General features: G+C 37.0%; 1 protein-coding gene across 3 annotated transcripts in view; it reads left to right on the top strand.

The window, feature by feature from the left end:
* Positions 1–25,819, top strand: part of LOC127801476 (chloride channel protein CLC-e) — a 53,785-nt gene extending 27,966 nt beyond the window's left edge. Inside the window, exons 4-8 of one of the 3 annotated variants that reach the window (XM_052336678.1) lie at positions 1,021–1,487; positions 5,999–6,556; positions 7,142–7,341; positions 25,226–25,285; positions 25,370–25,819. In XM_052336678.1, the coding sequence (XP_052192638.1) occupies positions 1,021–1,487; positions 5,999–6,556; positions 7,142–7,341; positions 25,226–25,268 (1,268 nt within the window). In that variant the 3' untranslated portion in view covers positions 25,269–25,285; positions 25,370–25,819. Of the gene's footprint in view, positions 1–1,020; positions 1,488–5,998; positions 6,557–7,141; positions 7,342–25,225 lie in introns of all 3 variants that reach the window. The other 2 variants (XM_052336679.1, XM_052336677.1) reach the window with 2 other exon arrangements.
* Positions 25,820–27,507: the final 1,688 nt, after the last annotated feature.

The following is a 27,507-nucleotide window of genomic DNA, read 5'->3' as shown; positions in this document are numbered from 1 at the left end:
GTCTCATTGTTGACCTATTGGGCTTGGTAATAAATTAGTTTTTCTAGACTTTTGGTTTTTTTCTTAATCTCTACTCAATTTCCTTCTCCTAAAGTTTCATAGTACAGATTATCTATAAAAAAATGTTTCATAATATCGACCTTTAAGTTGATTTCTCTATAATCTTCCTAATTTTGAACATTTCCCTTGTTCTTATAAATGGGCACTAGAGTGAATTTTCTCCATTGGCAAAGTATCCTCTTTGATTTAAGGATCACATTTCTCCAACTTTAGAATGCCTTCTTCTTGCAAACATTTCCAGGCTTCTATGAGATACTATTCTTTTCAATCGCTATATCATTCTTCATTCTTTATGATGACTTACTTCACTTCATTTAGGTTAATTCATCCATAAAATGAGTGATTCCCATCTTCTTTATGTTTACCAAGTTGCCTTAGTGTAATCTTGGCATCTCCATATTCATTGAATAATATAGAGAAATAGTCATTTTATTTCTCCTTGATTGCTTCCTCATTTACCAACACCATTTGGTCTTTTAGGTAAATATTTTTTTCTTTTTCTTTTTTTTTCCCACCTTTCTCTTGCTATTGTAAGTTTGTATGTCTTTCCTCATCTTTTGGGTCAAGTTGATGGTGCATATTTTCATATGCTTTTAATTTTACTTTATTGACTGCCTTCTTTTCTTTCTATTATCCAAAATATACATATATAGTTTTTTTCTTATTAATGTATGTATGCAAAGTTCAGTGTTGCACTAAAATCATGAATTTATACTGATGAATCTATCTTCACTAAAAGATTTTTTAATTTCTGGAATTCTGAAACTCAAATATTTCTTCTCATTGTAAATAGAGCTTTCTATATGTTTCTGTCTGTATTTGCCTTCAGGGTCCATATTTGAGCTTCTTAGCATAAACACTTTCTTACTTAGTCATCAGTTAGGAGGTACAACTACATATTTTAAGTTTTTGTTTAGTGGATAAGGTTTGTGGAACTGAAACTTACTTAACTTATTTCAGAACTTCCACTGTATCTTTTGCTGGGTGTTCTCTGTGGCTTGGTATCATTGATGTTATCTAGGTGCACATCGTTTATGCTGGTGAATGTCAACAATGTTCAGAAACTCATTGGCATTCCAAAGGACATTTTCCCTGTATTAGGTGGATTAGCTGTTGGGCTGATAGCCTTGGCATATCCAGAAATCCTCTACTGGGGCTTTGAGAACGTTGACATTCTTCTAGAATCCCGACCATTTGCGAAAGGCCTATCTGCTGACCTCTTGCTTCAACTGGTTGCAGTCAAAATAGTTGCAACTTCTTTATGCAGGGCCTCTGGTTTAGTAGGAGGCTACTATGCTCCATCTCTCTTTATTGGTGCAGCTACGGGCATGGCATATGGAAAATTTGTTAGTTCCACAATTTCTCAATTTGATCCAGTCTTTCATCTCTCTTTCTTGGAAGTTGCGTCACCCCAAGCATATGGCCTGGTATAGATATCTGCCATTATCATAATTCGTACAAGCAAGATAATTTACTTCCAAAATTATATTTTCATACACACATGAGCACCTATTAAAAAAGGGTAATATGGACAAGTTTCATCATTTATTATTGTCTGTAGCTATAGGCCTTGCATTATATGCTATAATGTTTCACTTTTATATCTACTCAATTCCTGACATTTCTGTTGTTTGAAGATCTAGAACAATTAGAAGCATAATTTTAGGGCTGTTTAGGGCAATATATACTATGCATGTTTCAGCAGGTTTTGGGGATGTATTGTAATCAACTATGATATGGCATATATCTTGCAGTAGTTAGCATGAAGAACATACAGAACTAATTTTTTTTTTTTTTTCAGTTTTACTCTGTTAAAGCCCAAGGAGTATAGACATTTTCCTGAAGGTGCCATATCATGTCTAACAATGGCACTTGCCAAACATGTTCAAATGTATCCTATTACTTTTTAGTTTCCCAAAATTGATTCTTATTTTTTAGATATACTTTTATTAATTCCACTACACTATTCTATTGCAAGAATTTTGAACTTCACAAATTTTGTACTTGTTTATGACTACAGTTTTCTAAAATATATATTAATACTTTTCTTATCAAAATTATTTCTTGATATGTAAAAGGTGAGTTATATTTTTGCACATATATATATATATATATATTTGTGAGAAGTTAGAGGTAGAACTCCAACCTGAAAAGGTAGCTTAACAGGTGGAGGGATCCTCCTCTTTATATATAGCCTAGGTCTCCCTTGTGGAGGCAATGTGAGATTCTCAACACTGCCCCCCACGCTGAAGTTTCTCCAGTAATTGATACATGCCCAAGTGATCAGGCAGGGTACTGGTCCATGACCACGACAGCCAAGGGTTAGCTCTGATACTATGTGAAAAGTTAGAGGTAAAACTCCAACCTGAAAAGCTAGCTTAACAGGTGGAGGGATCCTCCTCCTTATATATAGCCTAGGTCTCCCTTGTGAAGGCGATGTGGGATTCTCAACAATTTTGTTTGGCATGTTCCTATCCTCTTGTATTGTAGAATTTTTTTTTATTATTGTTTGCTGAATTTTTGTCTAATATTTTTTTATTATGTGCCATACAACAAAGTTGGTCTTATAATTGTCTTATAAAATTTTTCTTTCAGCTTTAATGAAATCTAACTATCACATCAAACACCAAATGCACTTTTCCATTTTAACTATCATGCCTTAATTCTATGAGTAGCAACCTCATTAATGTTCCCATCATTTTAGATGGTTGATCCAAGATATTGAAAATGATCTTTCCTTGATATGATTTGATCTTTCAATTTTACCATAACATCATCTACCCTTATATCTTTGCTAAACTTTATTCCACATATTTGGTTCTCACTCTTCTTAATTTAAAACCTTTAGATTCTTAGTATTCATCCATATGTCAAGCTCAGTATTCATACATTATTTTGTCTCATTGTCGAGGGGTAAGTGTGTAATCCTATCCCATCTTCCTATCTTATCTTCGAGTAAAAAGTTGCGGTCAAATTGTCAAACTGACTCCTAGTTTAGTGGCTAGCTGCTAATCCATTAGTGAACTTATCCTCTTTATCCTCTTATCTCTAACTCTTAGGTTTCAGCTTAGGTGGTTAAGTTAGTGTCCTTTTTTTAGGGAAGTGGTTTGGAATAAATGGAATTAAGTTTTTGCTCAAATTGTGTCACTCATCAACCAACACAATGTCATCTGCAAGTAGCATACACCATGATACCTTTGCATAGGTATGTTTATTAAGTTAATCCATTGCTAGGGCAAATAGGTAAGGGCATATTGTGGATTAGGCCTGTCAACAGACCGAAGGATAGGCTTTTGTTCTTTGATATCGATCGTTCATGCCCTATGTGTGGCGTTGTTGATGAGTCTGTGGGTCATATTTTCTTTCAGTGTTAGGTTAGCTTGGACATTTGGAGCTCGATCAAGACTTGGCTTGGCCTTGCTCGTGCTATGTCTTCGCTGCCAAGGGCATTAAAGTGGTTGCAGCATCAAGCTAAAGGGTCTTCCTGACTGAGCAGGGTTAAAAGAATGGCTTTGGCAGCCACGGTCTTACCACATTTGGGAAGCTAGAAATCGTGCTGTTTTTGAGAATGTTAAACCTTGTTGTGAGAGCATTTCCTATAGGATTAAAATCTTTGTATACAAAGCTATGTTTTCTTTGTATCCCCATGTTTTAATCCAGTACGAGTCTCTTACTCAGGGGCTATAGTCTTGGTGTTTCTCTTTGTCTCGAGTACGCCCGGAGTATACTATACATTTTGATCATTATAATTATTTACATCTTGATCAAAAAAAAAAAAAAAGACCAAATTTTGATCAGATCCTGTCCAAATCCATTTATAATTTGACCAAATCTCATGGATCTGGATCTTAATGGATCTGGCTAGATCCACGAGATCCATTTTTTGAACTTTCCTTTGTATATATACGTATATGCATTTATTTATACATGAATACGAAAATACATATATTTATGTGTAAAAGCAATTAGGGCAATAGGAAACCGAGGGCACAAAATAACGAAATGAGAGAGAGAAGAAGAAATGATCTCGAGAACTTTCAATTGAAAGAATGAAAAATGAACTCAACCTTACAAGAGAGAGGCTCGCTGAGTTTATATACTGCCGAGCCTAAGCCACTAAGCTAATCACCGCCAAACTAATTAGCTATCAATACATGCAGCATATATATCAAGACACAACAGCTAACTAACAGCAACACAATAGATAATGAAAGCTAAAATGAACTCAAGCATGTTCTTCCACAATATGTACAAATATATACATACATATATGAACATAAGTACATTATATAATGCATACATGTAGATATACACGTACATACACATATATATTAATAATATCCAAATTGCATATCACTGCATATATATTCATATATATGTATACTTATATACATATATACACATTAATATGTACATACATATACATATATGCATATATGTATACAAGCATATGTGTTATACATGTATATACATACATATACATGCACATGCATACTTATATATATATATATGTATTATGTGTATATACACATATACATTTATGCATATGTATGCATACACATGTATACTTGTATATTTATATATGTATTATACATATGTAAATATATGTATCTAAATATATGGACGTATATATATAAATGCATAAATATTACTCATATACCTATATACACACATTAACATTTGTGGACATATTATATATACATATGTATGTTTTTATTTATGCATTTATATAAGTATATATATGTCTATAAATGCCTATATAGATGTATATATACGTCTAGATATACCTATGCACGTATGTGTATGTATATATGTGTGCGTATGTGTACATATATTTGTACATATACACACACATATATAAGTGTATGCATGTGCATATATGTATACATACAATGTACATATGTACATATACTATATATCTATTACATGCATTTATGTATGCTTACATATGAATATTTGTATGTATTTTAACAAATATACATGCTTATATACGTACTGTATCTAGATAAATCTGAACTGGATCTTGATGGATCTGGATGGATCCAGTCCATTGAGAGGCCTAGTACAAATCCTTGATGTAATCCCATTTTAATTGGAAAAGCCTTAATATCTCCTCCATATGTTTTGACACGTGTTTCGGCTCTCCATGGTATATGTCTTTAATAATAATAACTTGTATATTAGTAATTCATACTCTTTTCATCTCTATAACCCTCCATAAGACTTCTCTAGGAATATTTTCATAAGCTTTTTCTAAATCTATAATTACCATTTGTAAATCATTTTGTTTATCTCTATGCCTTTCCATTAAACAGCCCAGCAAATACTATAGCTTCAATTATTGTCCTATATGATGAAATCAAGTTGGTTTTTTGACACCTTGGTTTCTCTTCTTAATCTTTGCCCAATCACTCTCTCCAAAAGTTTCATAGTGACTCATTAGCTTGATTTCTCTATAATTTCCTCAACTTTGAACTTCTCTTTTATTCTTTTAAATAGGCACTAAAGTGCTCCTGCTCCCCTTGTTTGACATCATTTTTCATTTAAGGAACACACTAAATAATTTCATTAACCAAAAAATGCCCTCTTCTCCCATGCATTTCCATACTTCTATTGGTATATTATCTGGTCCAACTACTTTGCTACTCTTCATCTTTGTCAATCCTTGCTTTATTTCATTTGGACATATGCGTCTATAAAACATGTAATTTCTGTCTGCAACAAAGTTACGAAGATGCCCTAACATGATACTTGTTTCTTCATCTTCATTCTCCTTGATTACCTCTTCATTTACTAATACTTTTTGGTTTTCATCTTTCATGCATTTCATTTGGCTTAAATAAAATAAGACTCCTAATCACATAGACCTAATATCTTTATTTGTTATCTTGTGAGTCCCAATCATCTTGACTACATCAGAATCATTTAATATTTGCAGGTTGGAATGGCTGCCACTCTTGCAGGTGTATGCCAAGTTCCTCTTACGGCAGTTTTGCTTCTATTTGAGCTGACACAGGACTATCGAATAGTTCTACCACTTCTTGGAGCTGTGGGGTTGTCTTCATGGATTACCTCTGGGCATATAAGCAGAGGGGATAGGGATACTAAGAAATATGAAGAAGCAACTGCTCGTGCAACTGTAGAACCTGAAATATCTTCTTCAAACCTTAGGATACTTTCCTCTATTTACACTCTTGCTGTAGAAGTGTCTGATGCTAATAACCTTTGTAAAATTGACAATTCCCTCTGTCTAGATGATTCTAATAAGGATAATGAGGATTTAGAAAGGAAGATTCTTGTTTCACAAGCCATGAGAACCAGATTTGTGACAATCCCATTGGGCACTTTGCTAACACAAGCAGTAAATCTCATGTTTGCAGAGTTGCAGTCTTGTGCAGTAGTTGTTGATGATGATAACCTCTTGATTGGTTTGTTGACACTTAGAGATATTCAGGCATTCAGTGAATCATCAAAATCAAGAAGCAAAAGACCTGAGGTAAAATCCCTACTGTTAAAGCTTAGTAAATTTCAATTCACCATTTGCACAAGAAAAATACATTCCCTTCAGCAGAAAGAGAAAATGAAAGAACCAGATCAAAAGGTGGATAAAGCAAACCAATGAGAAGAAAACAAGTGATTTCAGTAATCCAATCAAATGAAGTGCAGAGAGAACATGTTTAATAACAAGTAGTTTCATTCTACCCACTTTATTGTTTTAAAATTAGGTTAAAAATAATTGAATGTAATAAAAAAAATCTTATTTTAGCAGTGAAGCTGAATTCATAATTAAACTTGAGGAGCCTTAATTCAAGTAAACACATCAAAAGAGTGCTTTGTCTTAACCAAAATCAATGAGTCCTCACATGGCGTATTTTTATTCAAGAAAAATAATGATGATGTTTGGTACTGTTTTGTGCATATTATTAAGAGCTTTTTTTTTCTAAATATATTATTTAGAGTATATTTGAAGTTAAGAATGTTGCCATTAAACTCTTAAAATTCCTGAAGTACTCAGCTATCTTTTTTCAGCCCTCTGGTTGAGCTCTATCCAAATTTCACTAGTTGGGTACTCTTCTTGCAGGAGCTTTTATTATCTGAAGTATGGTCCTCACATAGTGGGAAGTTGTGTACAATAACTCCGAGTATGAATCTCTTTTCTGCTAAAAATTTTATGAGCAGACATGGCATATCTCAAGTTCCAGTTATCAAGGAGCATGTTGAAGATCAAAAAGGCATGCCTGTTGGCCTGTTAGACAAAGAATGCATCAGTCTGGCTTGCAGGTTTTTCCACCAACTCTTTCTTTCCGTAAATATTGTATAGGACTTTACATTTGTAGAAAGGGAATTTGGACAAGTCCTTGTGCTTCATTTTTGTTCAGTTTGAAGGAATTTCAAAGACTGACCAGGGAAAAGTAACTTGTAATGTTGGGTTGTTAGTTATGCCATGGATTTGTGTTAGATTATCCATAAGATTTGACCATAATAAAGTCTCTGTCCCTGAAGTAATGATCTCCCCTATATGAAGCTTGGTTATGGGGTGAATTACACTGTTAGTCCAAGAACTTTGCATGTGATAACAAACTGGTTAGTAAACTTTAATTTTTGTTGCCACAACCACTTAACTTTGATTTCTATTAGAATCCAATCCCTCTTTTATTTTTCTGTCAAATTTTGTTAACAACTGATGTGACATACTGAACAAAGTAAAAACCTTAGAGATTTAGAGATTAACACTCTAAGGAAATTATGGTGAATCCGGAACAATTAAATCTCACACCCTCAAAGATACAAATTACAAACATAAAGAGAAGAAAAACTCCTAAATTCTAGGAATTTAAAATACAAATACAATAATAGATAAGTAGAGATAAATTTTCTAAACTTTCTCCTATTCCTTCGGATAAGAAGAGGCTTTATCTTCTTCTAATTTTTAGGAACTGATAGCTGCATCTTTATCAGCTCTTCTTTCTTCTTTTTCAGCCCTTTATCTTCTTTAATTTATGATTATATCCTTAACACTCTCCCTCAAGCTGGCGAATAGATATCTATCATTCTCAGTTTGCCTCTAATTAGCTCGAAACCTTGTTTATTCATGGTTTTAGTTAGAATATCAGCTTCTTGGATACCTGTAGGTATATATACCAGATTTATATCACCTTCTTCGATCATTTGCTTAATGAAATGTCTACCTATCCTCACATGTTTCATCCGGTCATGCTGAACTGGATTATTTACTATACTTATAGCAGACTTGCTATCACAGTATAGTGTTGTAGGAGTAGAATTTTCTATTTTCAGATCTTCCATCAATTTTTCCAGCCACATGATCTCACATATACCTTGTGCAAGGGCTCTATATTCAGCCTCAGTACTACTTCTAGCCACTACGCTTTGCTTCTTACTTCTCCATGTCACCAAGTTTCCCCATACCTTGGTACAAAAACCTGAAGTAGATTTACTATCTTCCAACGATCCTGCCCAATCAGCATCTACAAAGCATTGAATTCCCCGATCTTCATTCTTCTTGAACAAGATTCCCTTACTAGGGCTTCCTTTCAAATATCTTAGCATGTGATGGACAGCATTAAGGTGTTTATTAGTGGGTGCATGCATAAATTAACTCACTACACTTACCGCATAGGTGATATCCGGTCGTGTGAGAGTTAAGTGGATCAATTTTTCCACTAGCCTCTGATATCTCCCCTTATCCACAGTAGAGTTTGCTTTATTTTCCTTAGATTTTCAGTTAGGTTCCAAGGGAGTGCTAGCTAGTTTGCTGCCCAACTTACTTGTTTCCTTTAGTAAATCAAGTGTCTACTTCCTTTGTGAGATATAGATACCTTCCTTACTCCTTGCTATCTCTCCATCCCTAGGAAGTACTTCAGCTTTCCAAGATCTTTGACTTCGAATGACTGCTGTAATTGGCCCTTAAGAGTCTTTATTTCCTGCTGGTTGTCACCTGTGATAATGATATCATCAACCTACACAATTAGGATAGTTTTTAAGCCATTTGTAGCATGTTTAGTGAACGTGTGATTTGAATGCCCTTGCTTATATCTCGGTAGGTTTAAGGTTGAGCTAAACCTTCTAAACCATGCTCTAGGGAAATGTTTTAGCCCATACAATGATTTCTTCAACCTGCACACCTTTCCATTTTCTTCAAAACCAGGAGGTGCCTTCATGTATTTCTCCTCCTCAAGGTCTCCATTGAGGAATGCATTCTTTATGTCTAATTGATGCAATTCCCAATCTAAATTTGTTGCAATTGACAATAACACATAGATAGAATTAAGTTTTGCAACCAGTACGAAAGTTTCATCATAATCAATATTGTGAGTTTGGGTAAATCCTTGGGCCACTAACCTAGTCTTATGTTTAGCAATACTTCCATCAAAATTATATTTAATTGTAAAAACCCACTTGCTGCCTACCGCATTTTTATTCTGAAGTAAACTCACCAATTCCCATGTACCATTCTTTGCAAGAGCTTTCATCTCTTCCATCACAGCCTCTTTCCAAGGAGGGCTTTGAAGAGCTTCATTAATGTTCCTAGGAATCTGGACTTCATCAATTTTTGCTATAAACATCCTGTAACTTGGAGATAATTGTGAATAGACCAAGTGATTAGAGATTGGATGCTTAGTACATGATCTTACCCCGTCCCTCCAAGCAATAGGAAAGCCCAAATTTGGTAATTCTGGCTCCAAATTCTCTGTTTCATGTCCAACTTCTACTGTTACAGCATCTAGTAGTGACCTGTTATCCTATCTTGGTTCAATTTCGGAATCCTCCACCGGGGTTGATGACTAGTTTTGTTGTTGCAAGGTCTTCCCGCGTGAATACACCTGAAGAGGAGTCTTAGGCAGGTGCATTTGCAGGTTTGAGGATGGTTGTTCTCCCCCTTGATTAGGTACATGATTAAGAGTACTATTTGGGATTGTCTCAGGCAAGAAAAAACCAGCACCGGCACTACTACTCACACCTTGCTCTGCACTTGGTGGCTCCCCCTGCAGTGAAGGGTGAGAGTAGTAGAATTGATTCTCAAAAAATGAGACATCACATGACACAAAAAAATTCTTAGTGCTAGGACAATAGCACTTGTAACCCTTTTGTGTGGGAGAATAACCAACGAATACACATTTCAATGATTTTGGGTGTAATTTGGAGTGGTAATGATGTACAAAGACAGTGCAGCCAAATACTTGAGGGGGTAAGTGATTGAACATTCGAGTAAGGAGTGGATAGAAAGAAATTAGAGTACTCAATGGGGTTTTGAAGCCAAGTACCCGAGTGGGAAGTCAGTTAATTAGGTAGGAGGTAGTGAGGATGGCCTCTCCCCAATAGGAAAAGGGAACTTGGTTAGTGAGCATAAGGGTTCTAGCAGTCTCAAGCAAGTGACGATTCTTCCTCTCGACCACCCCATTTTGTTGAGGGCTATAAGAGCATGTACTTTGATGTATGATGCCATTCTCACTTAGATAATTATCAAATTCGGCTTAAAAATATTCCCTACCATTATCCGAACAAAGGATATGGATAGAAGTTTGAAAAATATTGAGAATCATATAATGGAACTGCTTGAAGACTGTGTAAACATCTGATTTTTCTTTTCACAAGAAAACCCAACACACTCGGGTATAGTCATCTGTAAAAAGTGACAAACCATCGAGTGTTAGTAAGATTTTGGATTTTGGTTGGTCCCCACACATCATTATGCACAAGATAGAATGGTTTTGTTGGTTTATAGGGATGTATAGGATGAGGGGTTCTTGTTTGTGTTTGATAAAATGCACTGCTCACACTGAAAAAAATTATCCGTCTTATTGACAAATAAATGGGGATACAAGAGTGTCATGTATTAACCTACTATAGGGGGAGTTTGTTATAATTAGTGATGGTTAAGGGGTAAAATAAAGTAGTATGGTAGTAGCTAGCTGTGAGAGTTGTACTTAATTAGTTGTTGCATTAGCAGCAGGTACATTCTCATGCGTGTGGGTGGTTACAGCACATGGGAGGTTAGGAATCCAGCAATATATAGTGCTGAATTCTCTCCCACGGATATATGAAAAATCTAAGAATCTTTTGATCTCTTCTCTCTCTCTTCCTGCATTCTTCTCCTCTCTTTCTCTCTATTTCTTTCATTCTATTCTACTGTTTGATCGAGAGTCGTTGTCCACTTTGGGAAGCTAACAAGCTTGGTATCAGAGCACGCTCTTGGGCGTCAAGCGATACTCACAAGAATTATAACCATAGCCGACAGAACGAGAATGAAACAAATGGAGTCTCAACTATAACAGGTGACGACGGCAATAACAGAGATGCAGAATAGAGTGGGAACGCTCGAACTCTCTATTGGAGTTGGAGTCGATTCCCGGATTGACCAAGCAATGGAACGTTGGAGAGTGGAGAGTCGCGAGCAGAGCACTTTGTTCCGGGAACAGATGATGGAGCAAATTCAATTGATTGCACGAATGTTCACCAATCAACAACCGATAAGGCTCTCTCTCGAGTTTCCCTCGAGAGAAAGAACGGAGCCCATTTTTCCTAGAGTGGGAGTAGAACCTCGACCGGTAGGAACGTCTGAGTTTGAGTTCGATACGGACACCGTGGGGGAGAATGTAAGAGAAAGGAGACAAGGAGCCTCGATTAATTAACACAACTCGAATTACCCCATGCCGAAGCTCGAAATTCCATTGTTTGAGGGGGAGAATCCGAGGTGGTGGATGCGAAGATGTGAGCGAGTCTTCTCCCTATATCAAATTCCGGAACAGCAGAAGATCACCTTGGCTTCTGCTTACTTGAATGATATGGGAGATGTTTGGTATCAGGCGTGGCTCGCGATTAAGAAGGGAAGCCCTTGGAGTGTGTTTGTAGAGGACCTCTGTGTGAGGTTCGAAGATAAAAGCATGAGGGATGTAATCGAAGAGTTTAATAAACTCAAACAAGAAGGAACGGTCCAGGTCTTTCAGCAAAAATTCGAGGAGCTGAGATTGATGATGATGGTGCACAACCCTCAGTTATCTAAGGAGTACTATATTTCGAGCTTCATCAGTGGCTTAGGGGATGAGGTGCGGCCTATGGTAAAGATGTTACAGTCCCATACAGTGAAGCAGGCCGTGGAAAGTGCAAGGTTACAGGAAATGATTATTGAGGCAATGATGAAAAAACAGAGGAATCAGACGAGAGGGGTGATAACAGGAGGGTGGCAAGTAGTAAATAGATTGGCACCAAGAGAAGGAGGGTCCCATAGTAGAGGTGTCCTGGCCTTACCTTCCACCAATCCTGTTCCTTCTACTAGAGGTAAGCTGATGGAGCAAAGGCGGGTAGCTGGCTTATGCCTCAAATGTGGGGATAGGTACTTCGTGGGTCACAAGTGTAAGAGGCAATTGTTACTATTGGAAGGGGAAGACGAGGATACTAAGGAAGGAGAAGAACTATCAGAAAACGAGAGGGAGGATCGAGGGGAGATCTCATTACATGCCTTGAAAAGGGTGAAGAATAGTAAGGTTATCAAGGTGGAAGGAAGAGTAAACAATCAGCCGATCATGGTTCTCATAGATAGTGGGAGTACCACAGCTTCTTGGATGAAGCTGTGGCAAGAAGGCTCGGGTGTGATGTAAGACTTTCCCATCCCCTATCAGTAACGGTTGCCAACGGCAACAAGGTGATGAGTCAGTCGTTTTGTAAGGGCTTTTGTTGGGAGATGAATGGAGAAAAATTTTCAACCGATCTGAGATTGCTCAAGTTAGGGGTTTGTGATGTAGTGTTGGGGGTGGATTGGATGAAGGGAGTTAGTCCAATCAGCTTCGATTTCAATAAAATGGAGGTGACTTTCGAAAAGGATGGCAGCAAAAAGGTCTTAACAGGTAATCCGAAGGTGGGAGTGTGTAAAGTCATCTCTGTTAAGCGGCTGCAAAGAATGTTCAGGAGTCGATTTCCAAAGGTGGCTCAACTCTTCTCCCTCCATGCAGTGGAAATTTCCAAAGAAACCACTAAACAAGAAGGAGAGATACACGTGGTGGTCAGTAGTAAGACATCCAGCCAAAGAAAGGTATAAGAACTAGACCCTCTTAATCTACTTTTGATTGAGTATAAGGACCTATTTGCTAAACCCCACTCCCTTCCACCCAAAAGAACTTTTGATCATTCGATTAACTTGAAACCTCAAGTCGAGCCTGTGAACCTAAGATCATATCGATACTCTCCTAAATAGAAAACTGAGATTGAGCTACTTATCAAAGATATGTTAAGCAAATCGATCATCCAACCTAGCAACAGTCCTTTTGCTTCGCCCGTTTTGCTTGTTAAAAAGAAAGATGGTTCATGGAAATTTTGTGTTGATTACCGTCAACTAAACTCCATAACCATCAAAGACAAGTTTCCAATACCTATAGTAGAAGACTTACTTGATGAACTTAAGTATGCCACTGTTTTTACCAAATTAGATCTTAGGTCGGGTTATCATCAAATTCGAATAAAATCGAAGATATTCACAAAACGGCCCTCAAGACTCATCAAGGGCATTATGAATTTCCTGTAATGCCTTTCAGTTTGACTAATGCCCCAGCTACTTTCCAGTCCTTGATGAACCAAATCTTTGAACCCTACCTCTGCAAATTCATTTTGGTGTTCTTCGATGATATTCTAATCTACAGCCCTTCCTTTGATCAACACATCTACCACCTAAAAATCACTTTTGAGGTCCTTAGGTTCAATCAATTGTATATTAAAGAGTCAAAATGTGCCTTTGCTCAAGAACAAGTGGAATACTTGGGCCACATCATATCTAAAATAGGGGTGAGCACGGATCCTAGCAAAGTGGCAGCCATGTTAGACTGGCCACTACCCACCAGTGTAAAGGGATTTCGGAGATTTCTGGGGCTAACTGGCTACTACTGTCGGTTTGTCAAAAACTATGGAATTATCAGCCGACCCTTGACTGAATTATTGAAGAAGGATGGGTTCCATTGGAGTCAGGAGGCAGAGAAGGCATTCGTCGATCTTAAGGAAGCTATCGGCAATGTTCCAACGTTAGGCTTGCCGGATTTCAGCAAACCCTTCATACTTGAAACGGATGAATGTGCTAGTGGAATCGAGGCTATTTTGGTTGAAGAGGGAAGACCCCTAGCCTTTCTAAGCCAAGCATTGGCACCTAAGCACCTAGGATTAAGTATATATGAGAAGGAATTGTTGGTTGTATTGATGGCTGTGGATAAATGGCGCTACTATTTGGAAGGAGGTATATTTTTTATTAAAACAGACCATGAATTTCTGAAATTTGTATTGCAACAATGGTTGAATACTCACTTACAGCAAAAGGGTATGACAAAACTAATGGGGCTCGACTATTCTATTCAATATAGAAAGGGGAAGGAGAACAAGCCAGCAGATGCCTTGTCGCGGTGTTTTGAAGGGGGCCAAGCAGCTGCCTTAACTGTGGTGATTCCAGATTGGTGCCAAGAAGTTAGTGCAAGCTATGAAGTAGACGGGGCAGCTAAAGAATTGTTGCAGCAGTTAGTAGTCAACCCAACAGCTAAACCAATGTATACTTTGGTAAATGGCATCATCAAGTATCAAGGAAGAATGGTTTTGGGGAATGACAAAAGGCTTAAACACAAGGTGATTGAAGCTTTGCATAATTCACCTATGGGAGGACATTCGGGAATTGTCAATACTTATCATAAAGTGAGACAACTCTTTCAATGGTCGGGATTAAAGAAGGATGTTATGGAATTTGTGATGGGGTGTGACACTTGCAAGAGGTGCAAAACAGAAAATGTGGCCAATCCGGGACTATTACAGCCATTGGACATACCAAGGGGGCCTTGGGAGAGCATCTCCATGGACTTCATTGAAGGACTTCCAAGGTCAGAAGGGGAGGATTGTATTATGGTAATAGTGGACCGATTCACCAAGTGCAACCACTTTGTGCGGCTGTCTCATCCTTATACTGCGAGAGAAATTGCTAAGATCTTCATGGATCATATAGTAGCATTGCATAGAGTACCCAAGGCTATAGTATCGGATAGGGATAAGATTTTTACTAGCCTACTTTGGAAGGAGTTAATGCGATTATTGGGGGTCAAGTTGAACATGTCAACTGCCTTTCGGCGGTTGGAGAGACATCTTTAGTGGCAGCCCTAGATACTTACCTCCAAAGGCAGCAAGCTCTACAAATGATCAAAGACCGAGTTGGCCAATTCTAAGAACCGAATGAAACAATTCGCGGATAGAAAGAGAAGTGACAAGGAGTTCCAAGAAGGGGAAAGTGTATATTTGAAGTTACACCTGAGGCATCTGAAATCCCTATCTCCAGGACCTATTTCAAAGTTGCAACCAAAATACTATGGTCCATTCCTCATAGCTGCCAAGGTGGGTAGTGTGGCTTACAAACTACAGCTTCCAGAAAATTCTAACATCCACTCGGTGTTTTATGTTTCGCTTCTCAAGAAATCAGTGTCTGAACAAGAAGTCAGCTCCACCCTGCCTAATCCTATACAAGGTGAGGACTAGCCTAAAGAACCTCGGGCCATTCTAGATAAAAGAGTGCTCTACAAGCATGGAGCCCCCATTACTCAGGTATTAGTCAACTGGTCGGGTCTACACTCCGACAATAATACCTGGGAATACCTCCCAGATCTACTCAATCAGTTTCCGCAAGCGGCAAGCCTTTTCAGTATTTCTTGAGGACAAGAAAATTTTGATGAGGGGGGTATTATCATGTATTAACCTGCTATAGGGGGAGTTTGCTGTAATTAGTGATAGTTAAGGGGTAAAATAGAGCAGTATGGTAGTAGTTAGCTGTGAGGGTTGTACTTAGTTGTTGCATTAGCAGCAGGTACATTCTCATGCATGTGGGTGGTTACAGCACATGGGAGGTTAGGAATCCAGCTATATATAGTGATGAATTCTCTCCCACGGATATATGAAAAATCTGAGAATCTTTTGATCTCTCTCTCTCTCTCTCTCTTCCTGCATTCTTCTCCTCTCTTTCTCTTTGTTTCTTTCATTCTATTCTACTGTTTGATCGAGAGTCGTTGTCCGCTTCGGGAAGCTGACAAAGAGTTTCAAACATCGAAAGCTTGGATGGCCTAATCATTATGCCATAACCTAATACTAGAATCTGAGACAGTAGATGAAAACAAGGAATTATGTAACCTAATCAAGGTAGAACTGCCAGCAGCCTCTTTCATGTAGTATAGACCCTCTTGTTCTTCAACATTGCCAATCATCTTCCTCGAGGTGAGATCCTAAAATATACAAGAAGCCGGAGTAAATATCACCTTATAGTTCTGACCCCTTGTAAGTTTACTGATTGATATGAGATTGCATCTCAAGTTGGGCACAAAATGTACTGATTTTAACCATAAACCATTTAGATAAACCGAGCCTTCTCCTTTAGCATGTGAAATTGTACCATCTGCCATTATCACCTTGACACCTTTATCACACTGTTTATAATCAATCAGTTTTTGTAATACTCTAGTCGTGATTTGAGGCCCTAGTATCCACAATCCAATCATCATCTATCAATTTAGATACAAAGCACTTGTGAAGACTACCTGGTTTAGAGATAGTGGTTGTTAGATTGGTCCTTTCTTCCAAATCTGAGGTTTTTGAAACCTTTATTTGGTAGAATAACTGTTGCAATATCTCCACTTGGTCCGGGGTCAAAACAAAGGACTTACCTTCTCCTTCTTCTGTATCTATAAGCAGTCTGTTGCTTCTTGAGTCTTTCCTCTCCAATTAGCAGGCTTGCCATGCAGGTTCCAACATGTTTCTCGAGTATGGTAGGGCCTTCGGCAATGATCGCACCTTTGCTTCTCCTTAAAAGGATCTCCACAATTTGCTCCTTGTTTTGGTTTGGTGACAACAAGGGTTGAACCCCCCTGGATAGGAGCATCAGATGATGCTGATAGCATCACCTTCTTCCTACTTTCCTCTCTCCTAACTTCTGCAAATGCATCCCTAATAGAGGGAAAAGGTTTTGAGCCTAAGAGTCTCCCCTTGACCTCATCTAAATCAGGATTTAGTCCATGGATGAAATCAAAGACCCGTTCTTTCTCTATCATCTTGGAGTAAGTTACACCATCCTTAGTGCATTCCCAACGAACCTCATAGAATAAATCCATCTCTTGCCACAAACCAGAAAGCAAATTATAGTATTCGATAACTGAAAGACTACCTTGGCAAGTTGTGCATATGGTCGATCTAACTTCAAAGCACTGGGTCATGTTTTCCATGTTCGAATAAAAGTTTTTTACTGCTTCCCAGACCTCATTGGTTGTCTTATAGAATAGATAGGTTCTTCCTACCTTTGGCTCCATTGAATTAATGAGCTAAGATATGGCAATGGAATTTTCCACATCCCATGCATTATAAGTAGCATCATTTGGATTTAGTTGTAGGACTTCTCCAGTAAGGTATCCCACCTTTCCTCTGCCCTTCATAACTAATAAAACTAATTGCGACAATTCCCGGTAATTCGTCCCATTGAGGCAATGTTAGGTGATTTGAAGGGTATGCTGATTAGAAGCCATCGGTGTAATGAATGACGGCATAATCTGAGAGGTTGTAGGACAACGGGATGAACTTTTGCTAGAGGTTGAAGAACCAACCATCGAGTTGCAGGTTTGTCGTGAAAGGAGAAAGGGAAAAAACGAAAAAATGAATCAGTCACCAGACTGGTGGCTCTAATACCATGAACAAAGTAAAAACCTTAGTGATTTAGAGATTAACACTCTTAAGGAAATTATGGTGAATCCGGAACAATTAAATCTCACACCCTCAAAGATACAAATTACAAACTTAAATAGAAGAAAAACTCCTAAAATCTAGGAATTTAAAATACAAATACAACAACAGATAAGTAGAGATAAATTTTCTAAACTTTCTCCTATTCTTTCGGATAAGAAGGGGCTTTATCTTCTTCTAATTTTTAGGAACTGATAGCTGCATCTTTATCAGCTCTTCTTTCTTCTTTTTCAGCCCGTTATCTTCTTTAATTTATGATTATATCCTCAACACATACATTAATATGAACCCCAAAATTACGTGATAGTGGAGTTTAGGTTAATTATATTATCAAGTAATTTTGGGGTTTATATTAATGTATGTCACATTAGCTTTCATTAATAGAGTTTAACGTAAAATCAAAAGAGGGTCAGAATTTTAGCATAAATCAAAGTTTAATGGCTATAGTGAAAAAATTGAAGTACAGTGACCAATTTGTTATGAAGTGCAAAGTTCAAAGAGTAGCGGTTTAATTTAGCCCTTGATTATAATATTCACTATTAGTTTTTCCATCCTATAGATATTTTTCCATGTCTAGTTTTAACCTTATTTATTAATCCTCATATCGTTTTTGGCATAATGTGTTGTGCTAGGGTGCTTCTTTAGCAAAGGTATTTCTGGAACTAGTCTTCATTAATAAGAATGCTTTGGCTTCATACTATTTAAGTTGCATGGTCAGGTATCTGAAGCCATTAGAGATGGCAACTGACCAGGGATGGCCTGTGACTCCTTCCTCATCTCATTCCCCAACTTAGCACAAAAAATAGTCCTTCCATCCTTATCCCAACTCCAACATTGCCCTACATGGTCCTTCAACCAATCTGGCACCATTGCCTTACCCCATTTAAGCTGACATTGCAGTTGTGTGGTTATAATACAAATCTATACATGTTTTATGTAAGTATTTTATTGAAGTAAAAAGGCAATCATCTACATGGAAGAATTTTTCTTCTTTTTTTTTTTTTGGCTTATCAAAGAAGGGCAATCATCTATCTGTATTCATCTATAAATAACATATAATTGCATGCCTCTGTTAATGTGGTTGCATTTGTGGCTTGCTGTGCTTCAATTACTCTGTTCTTTCTTTCACTTTTTATCTTCATTTGATTCTATAAGTAGAATTTTGTCATGAATTCTAGACAAATTAATAAATTGTTGGGGGGTGTAACAAGCTTAGCAATGTGTTGTATTGCCCAAGTATAGTGAAAAATAAGTTAGGGACCATTGTATCGACACCCAGATACAGTGTTAAATCTACGTGCATTCTTGCATTTTCCTGAACATATGTGAGTAAAGTTAGTCCAAGATCAGAGATTTAGGATTGGATCTTGGAATGTTATAGCTCTTAACAGGAAAATCTATGGAAGTGGTGGATGTAATAATCTCAAGAAGAATAAATATTCCTTGCTTCCAAGAGACCAGATATGTTAGTGAGAACGTCATAGTGTTGACTGAGTTTGAATATAAATCCATGGAAGATTGTACATGGAGCAAAGTGAGGATTATTATAGATAAGACTTTACAAGATGAGGTGGTAGATGCGAAGGGAGTAGGAGAAAAGATTATTGCAACTTATATTTAGTACATATGCACCTCAAGATGCTGAAGGGACTGCCAGCTAGAGTTCTTGTCATGACTAGCGAGGAAGCCAATCCAATCCATTGACTAAGATCATCCTTGGAAAAAAGAAATAGACAATTTTGCGAGGATGTAGAGGGGTTGGTGAAAGTATACCTAGAGAAGAGATCATTATAGGATGGCATTTAAATGACCGTGTGGGTAGAGAAGTCAATGGGTGTAAAGATGTTGGAGATTGTGGATTGAAGGAAGAAATAATGACGGTGAAGCTATTTAGGATTTTGCTACAGCATATGAGTTGATTATAGCTAATATTATGTTCAGGAAGTGGGATGAACAAATGTTCTATAATGATGGCTTGTCAACTAACGAAATAGACTATTTTCTTAAGAGACAAAAGGTGAAGGGGAATGCCAACTTTTGGAGTATCAATGCAAGGGTTTTACCAGTTTTCAAAACTCTTTCAAAAACATACAATAAACACAGCGGAAATAAAATAGAATCACCTTGCAAGACTCAGTATCGATGACCATATGCAATACAAAATGAAATCATTCCATAGGGCGTTTAGCAATATACCTTACAGAGAGTTTTGATTCTGATGAAGAGTCTAAATGTCCTCATGAGGCAGCAACTCTTGCTCCTAGCAGCTCCCGAACAGCTCTACCGGGCAGTCATCTACTGGCTTGAAATAGTCACTCGAATTACCAATCTATCCCTCGAAAATACAAGGACCTAGTTAGTCCACGCTCCAAGTAGAGGCTAAGACCAGCAAGAATGCCTATGTGCTAGCCAGACTTCTTGTTAGTGATTAAGCTGGAAATGGGCTCAATATCAAGAAGTACCAATCCAAAATAGTCTCACTGTTGGATTGGTATTTGTGCTACAATAGCAATGAGGAATTAGGAGCAAAATGGGAATGATGGGAGTTCAAGGCACTAGGAATGAGAAGAAGAAGAAGAAGAGCTTCTAGCCGAGAGAGTTGCAACAATTGCAACAGCCAACAAAACTAATTATATTCTTACATTCTTCTTCTTCATTTCCTTAAATATGAACACACACTCAAAACCCTAAACGCCCAATAGATGTGACAAACGACGAGGAGAGAGAGAGAGAGGACAAGGGGGAGATAACCAGGATGCAGGTTGTCCTCCCGTCATCCTCCTTCACCACGTAGCCCCAATTCCATTACAGAAATGACAAAATGGTCGTACAAATTGCAACCCTCTGCAGCAGATACCGTCGACCGTTCTAAAAGGAACTGTCGACCGTTTGGCATGGACCGGTCTACCGGTTCTCAACCTGTCATCCGGTTTGGCTCTGATCCGATCAACAACCTCCAATGCCGGTCAATCGGTTCTGGTCCTTTTGTCCAAGTTTTTAGAAATTACATCTAGGCCCGCCATTAACTCTTACCCTTTCAGTATCTCATAATGAAAACGAGATCCCCGTTAACTCTTAACGACATGCTTGTCAACTCTTAATAATTGCTCCTATTAATTTAATCATTGAACCCGATTCGTTAACTCTTAATAGTGACATCATTAACTATTAATGATGATTACAACTTTCGTCATTTAGTCAACCACTACACTCAGATATGCAGATGACCTTCTAGGTTCACCACTAAGTAGCAATCGAGACACGTCAAACTCTTTGACGCTGATCAAACACTTTGGTCTACAACGAGGATCTCTCCATCTCCCTGATGTACCTCGAAAGACCCCGAGTGACAACTAGTATTATGTTAGGGTGATCCTACTAGTAATGAAGCCATACTTCAATAGAAAACCTTTTTGGGCTTTTGATTCCCATGTACTATAATCCCTCCATTGACTAACATCCTGATCGAGTGAGAGTCATGGATTGATCAAACTCACTAACTCGATAGTTATGCCAAGATCTAATGTGGTGTGATTGAGATGACACATCGAAACTCTTTCTGACATCGGAAACACCTTTCAAGTTTGTACAATCAAAACCACCACTGATCGCATAGGATGTTCATCTCACGCCAGAGGTCAATAGATCCCATTAACAATCACCTATCTCCATACACTATTGCACATAGACCACATAGTGTATCTCCCACCCGGTAACCGGGCAGTTCTTAGCAAAGGCAAATCTCATACACCAACATACAAGACAATTGTATTGCCTCAGATCTGAGGACCAGTAACACATTTGAAACCAGTGACAGATCATAGATCCTTTCAGCCATGGGATCTATCACTTACATCACATTCAGTAGATGTTCCACTAACATTTACCCACATGTTTACTATATCTATCTTATGGATTATGCAGTGTTCTAAAAGGCGCTAGGCGTTAGTCGGGCGCCAGGCTGGGGCCTAGCGCCTAGGCGGGGCCTAGGCGGCGCTTAAGAAAACTGCTATTTTTTTTATTTTTTAAACTTTGTGATATAATTTGATGTTATTTTTAACTAAATCAAAGTTGAAAAATATTAATAATGCAACATAAACTAATAATATATAGAATTAAGCATGAGAAATAAATTATTGTAATGAATAAATAACATTTTAATTAGTCATACAATCAATACTATAAGCAAACAGCTAAGTGGATTTTTTGGAAATATTATAGAATATATATAATTAATAATAAAACTAAATATAAATCTATAATTATATATAAATATTAAATAGAAAAGAAAAATAAAATAAAATAAAAACAAAAAACAAAAACGGAGCAAATGCCCCAATAACCACACAGAGAGAGGGGGAGATGGGAGAGAGAGAGAGAGAGAGAGAGAGAGGTTACGACAGATGGAGCTTGCCGCAGCGGAGATGGAGCTCGACGGCGAGGACGGGGGCGGCGACGATGACGCTGAGGACGACGAGGACGCGATAGATAAGAGGCGGTGACGATGAAGCTTGGCGGCGAGGATCGAGCTGGACGCAGCGACAGCGGTGAGCTACTGGCGGGCCGATGAAGCTTGGCGGTGTTGAGGCGACAGCGTTGAGGCGGCGACAGCGTTCAGGTGAGAAGAGAGAAATAGGGAGATGTTGAGAGGTTCGATTTAATGATTTAGCAAAAAAAACCCAAAAAATGGCTGAGCCAACGAGTTGGGCGCCAAGGCGCGCAGGCCGATTAGGCGCCGCCTGGGCCGCCTAGGCACCCAAGCCAGCCGATTACTCGGGCCGACGCCTAGGAGGCCCGACTAGGGCAATTTCGGGGCGGCCAACGGCCGCCTAGGCCGATTTTTAGAATACTGGGATTATGGCATGCAACTCACCATCATTTATCATTAGTATCTCATAATAATCAAAGGTAGTAACCTATGTGCCAATCAGTAATTGATTAATCATGGCCCACTTCTGAGAAATCTAAGGACTGGAAATACCTTTAAAAAATCCTTAACCTGAAAGTTTTTGTCACATATGTTTAACACTTAAGAATAAGACTATAGTCAGGAAATCTAAGAGTTCATTCATATAATTAATTTGAAACATATGAATGAAGATATGCCCTTAAAATATGAAAACATATTTTATTATATTTGCAAGATATACATCATTTGCAATATATTTGTGCTAACTTATTTCAAAAAAAAAAAAAAAAATACATCATTAGTCCCATAATACAATAGCTAGATGTCATCTAAATCTAGCATTAGGGCAATAACACTAACAAAAGGATATCTTATGTTACAAGGATTGTAAAGCTATATTGAAAGGATATCTATGCACTCAACATAGGCTTATTGTCCTTCTCGTTCATATTAAAAAATGGAGGAGGAAGAATGATATGAAACAAAACCCAAGAATACATTGTGTGATTTAAAAGATTAAAAAAATATATATAGTTTCCAAAAAAAAGAGTGCCAATAGGGATTGGGTTGTAAAAAGAAGAGGTTAACCAAATATGGATTGAGGTGGCTTGCAAGACTTTACAATAAGTCCTAATGGGAAAAAAAAATAAAGAGGTTTTATTTTTGGCAAAAGAAATCAAAGAAGGCTGTTAGTGGAGCAATATATGGATGTATGTATGTATGTTAGTAAAGCAAGAGAAGAAATGCAAGGGATTTGAGCCAAGTGAAATGAACAAAAGACGAAAATCAAAATGTGAGAGTACATGATGAGGTGATAAAGGAGAGAGAGGAGTATTTCTCAAAATTATTCATTGGAGGTGGAGAAACAAATGTTGTCTTGGACATCTTAGTAATTTTGAAGATAATAGGAATTATATGCTTTATAGACATATTTCTCCAACAAGATAGAGCAAGCATTGATAAAGATGAATATTAAATCAGTTGGACTTGATAATATCCCACTGAAAGGCATGCAAAAGATGACATTTTTTTGTTTTATTATTTAATGTGATTCTAAAATCGAAAAGGATTTTGTACTAGTAGAGAAAGAGCACTTAATGCCTATGTATAAGAATAAAGGATATGTTCAAAGTTGTGAAATTATAGAAGGATCAAACTAATGATCCACGCTATGAAACTTTAGGAGGGGGGGGAATGGTTAGGGACAGGAACCAAGGTCTTTGAAGATCAATTTGGTTTTAAGCTTGCAAGGTTAATAATGGAAGTTCTTTATTTACTGAGATAGCTAATGAAAAGCTGCAGAGATAAACAAAAAGAATTGCATATGGTATTTATAGGCTTCAAAGAAGCTTGTGATAAAATCCCCAGATAAGTCTTATGGAAGGCGTTAAAGGAAAAAGAGTTTAGATTGCTTATATACATTCCATGGACAGGTGTCATCATGTAGAAACATGTGTTAGGATTTGTGTAGGAGAGGTCAAGACTTTTTCAATTACAAATGGATTACATCACGGATGCATTGAGCCCATATATCCTGGTTCTTGTGATAGATAAACTCAAAGTGCACATTCAAGAAGAAACACCTTGGTGTATGCTACATTGCAGATAATATTATAGTGGTGGATAAGACAAAGGAGGCATAAATAATAAACTTGAATTATGGAGAAACACCTAATTCAAATATTTTAAGTTGAGAAAAAACTGAATATATGGAATGTCTGTTTAGTAAAGTTAGAAATGTAGATGATGTCCTTCTGAGACCTGGAGATCAGGTTATCCTTAAAAAGGAATTAAATTAGATATCTATAATGGATTGTTCAAAAAGGATGTTACCCATAAGAATTAATGTAGGTTGTTAAAGTGAAAAGGTGTGCCCAGCATTTTATGTGATTATCAAATTCCTTTAAAGATAAAAGAGTTGTTTTATCTAATAGCAATAAAACCATTTTTGTCATATGGCTCAAGATGTTGGGCAACTGAGTACAAATATGTACACATGAGAATGTTATGGTGGATATGCAGCCATGCAAGAAAATGCAAAATAAGAAATGAGGTGGAATGTAAATGTAATAAGATTGAGCGAAACTTAATGGAGAAAATATGCGAGAGACAAGATGATTTAGAAATCTAGAAAAGACCGGTGCACCTTTGAGGTGAGGGAATGAAACGGAGGAAGTTTGGTAGAAAACTGATTTGGTAGCCTGGTCATGGTTCACCAGAAAGTCTTTGCTCAATCAGGATCAAGCGTCAATCATTTGGGTCAAGACACAACATAGGGTAACTGGTTTTTGTGCTGATCGAACCTCAGATACCATCAAAAGAAGGCTGTTTTTTCAAACCATTTTGAATATCTTCTGTCAATTTGGCCATCCCAGGGGATGTATTTGATTGTTTTACGATCCAACAAAAAGGTATCTGGACCTTGCCAAATTTCCTGTCATGCATGCTTACCTTTTTCTTGTCTTATTCTATATTTTCTTTTTTTCACCATCTATGTCACAGAGTTCTAGCGGCTCAGAACACCTCAGTGGGTTTTCCGCGCTAGCAAGAGCCAACCACTGAGTAAGAATGATTATGCTGCTTATCATTTTCACCAGGAGCTAAATACCTGGTCGCCACTCAAGATTGAAAATTGCCGCTTGGCAGTGTTGTCATGCAGAAAGTGAAGATGTTTCCCTCTAAGGATTTCTTCTCTGGATCATTAAGCAAAACATATGTTCATATTGGATCCTCAGCGAAGAACTATTTACACATTCCGGTTGAAGGTGGCATAGTGCAACAATGGGGGTAACAGGTTTCTGCATTCAACGCAATATTTGTTACGAAGAAGAAGTCACCAGGAAAACAAGTGAATTTGGTTCTCTGATAGAAAGAATGATGATTGTTTTGTCTTTGCATCTGGCTGTAGAGTGTGGAGAAAGCAGCAACCTTCAGTTAAATGATGAAAGTAAATAATGGCGTTACATTTCTTTCTAAGTAACCTGCGAAGAGAGGAATTCTCCAGAATAATATTCTTTGATGTAAAGGAGTTGGAATAGATTGTAGTGTAAGGTTACATGCTATCTGCAGCTCTGGGCTGCAATTTATTTTCCCTAAGTTGACATGTTTTGATTGGAATTTACTACTAGGTTTTGATGTGAGAGCAGCAGCCAGCTCCCACGCCGGGCAAAAAATTGCTTCTGGCCTTTGATTTTGGGGAGATCCAAAATTTGATGGATTACTAAAAGGGGTAGTTGAAAAAGAATGACCATTTTGAGAATATGTTCCTGTGTGTTGGTTATTTGAGAGGGCGCAGTCGTCCAAACGATGAATATTGGGAAATGAGTTGATTCACCAGAAGAAGGCACGGCGTGGGGAATTTTACCTGACCCAAAACAAAAAAGATTTAAAGAAAACACGGTGAAAATTAACCCAGTGATTGTTTCCTTTTTTATTTTTTTGTATTTTATTTCAAAATCAGATGAGAGAGGAGAGAAAAAAAAAATGAGAGGGAATTCCATTTATTTAATGGTAGAAGAGATCAATGCCATTTTTAAAATTGTAAAGAATAATTCTTACAATTACCCATCAGCAAATTTCAGGCATGATTATTATAATTTTCCAATTATTAGATGAAGCCTTAACTACTTGAAGGCTTTAATTTTCCAATATTCTTACCCATACTCATTTAATCCTCCATTTTTATACTTGTCAAGCAACACTAACATATGTTGTACCGTTCAATTTAATTAATATATATATATATATTATTTAATTTTACCTCAAATTTTCAGTCATAATTTAACATATATAATATGACCAGGAAATAAGATATATATATGTATAATTCTTATAACAATTTTAACTACATAAATAAATGCAACAAGAAATTAGGGTGGGTTTGTAACTTGTATTTTCAATTTTAATTCACTTTTGACTTTTGTAATTTGTTTCATGTCGTACATACATCGATGATTCTATTAGTTAGTATTAGTGGTGAGGCTGGCTTGGATTTAATTGAGAAATTCAAATAAAATTTCGAAGTCATTCCCATACCAAAGGAATTAGCTTTTCGGATATTCGCTAGATGTAGATTAGATAGAAAATTATCATTCCTACTATTGAGAAAAAAAAAAAAATACTGACTGATGGAATAATTAAATCTAATATAATAAATTGTCTTTCCCCTTTTTACTGTACTTTTAAATGTTTCATTTAAATCAATTACGGAAGAATTTAACTTAATTTAGTCTAATTTCTCACTTAATTACAAAAGAATGGAGCTACGTTGACATAATTATTAATATGAAAGAGTCAAATTCATGACAAATGCTCTTGAAATTTTAGGAGTCCTAAGCTAAATTTTTTATGGGGTCTTCTACGACTATATTTAAAAATAAAATTAATATAAATAAAAAAATTTATTATATAAAATTCATAATATTTATTTTAAATTTACTCTTTTAGCATTTTTAGATTAAAATTCAACAATTAAACTATTATAATTAATTTATTCCAACATATATTTTTCAATAGACATAATGGTCAATTCATTAATGTAGATTCACTAATAACAAAAGTATCACAAATATTGAAATATATATACAAAATTAATTGGTAATTTAAGGGCTAATAAAAAAAATCATAAGATATACCTGATAAAATCACACAACGGGATGATGAGGACGAAAATGAAATCAGTAAAGAGAATGCATAATTATGAAATCAGTTGGATTGAGGACGTACGTCTATGCAAATTGATGGCAGATGCAGTGACAATAGATGGATAAAAAATTGAGAAGGAG

Source organism: Diospyros lotus, chromosome 5 (genome assembly GCF_014633365.1).
Source record: "Diospyros lotus cultivar Yz01 chromosome 5, ASM1463336v1, whole genome shotgun sequence".
In the NCBI taxonomy this organism is placed as follows: domain Eukaryota; kingdom Viridiplantae; phylum Streptophyta; class Magnoliopsida; order Ericales; family Ebenaceae; genus Diospyros; species Diospyros lotus.
Note: the sequence above shows the minus strand (reverse complement) of the source record. Positions and strands in the feature narration are given on the sequence as shown.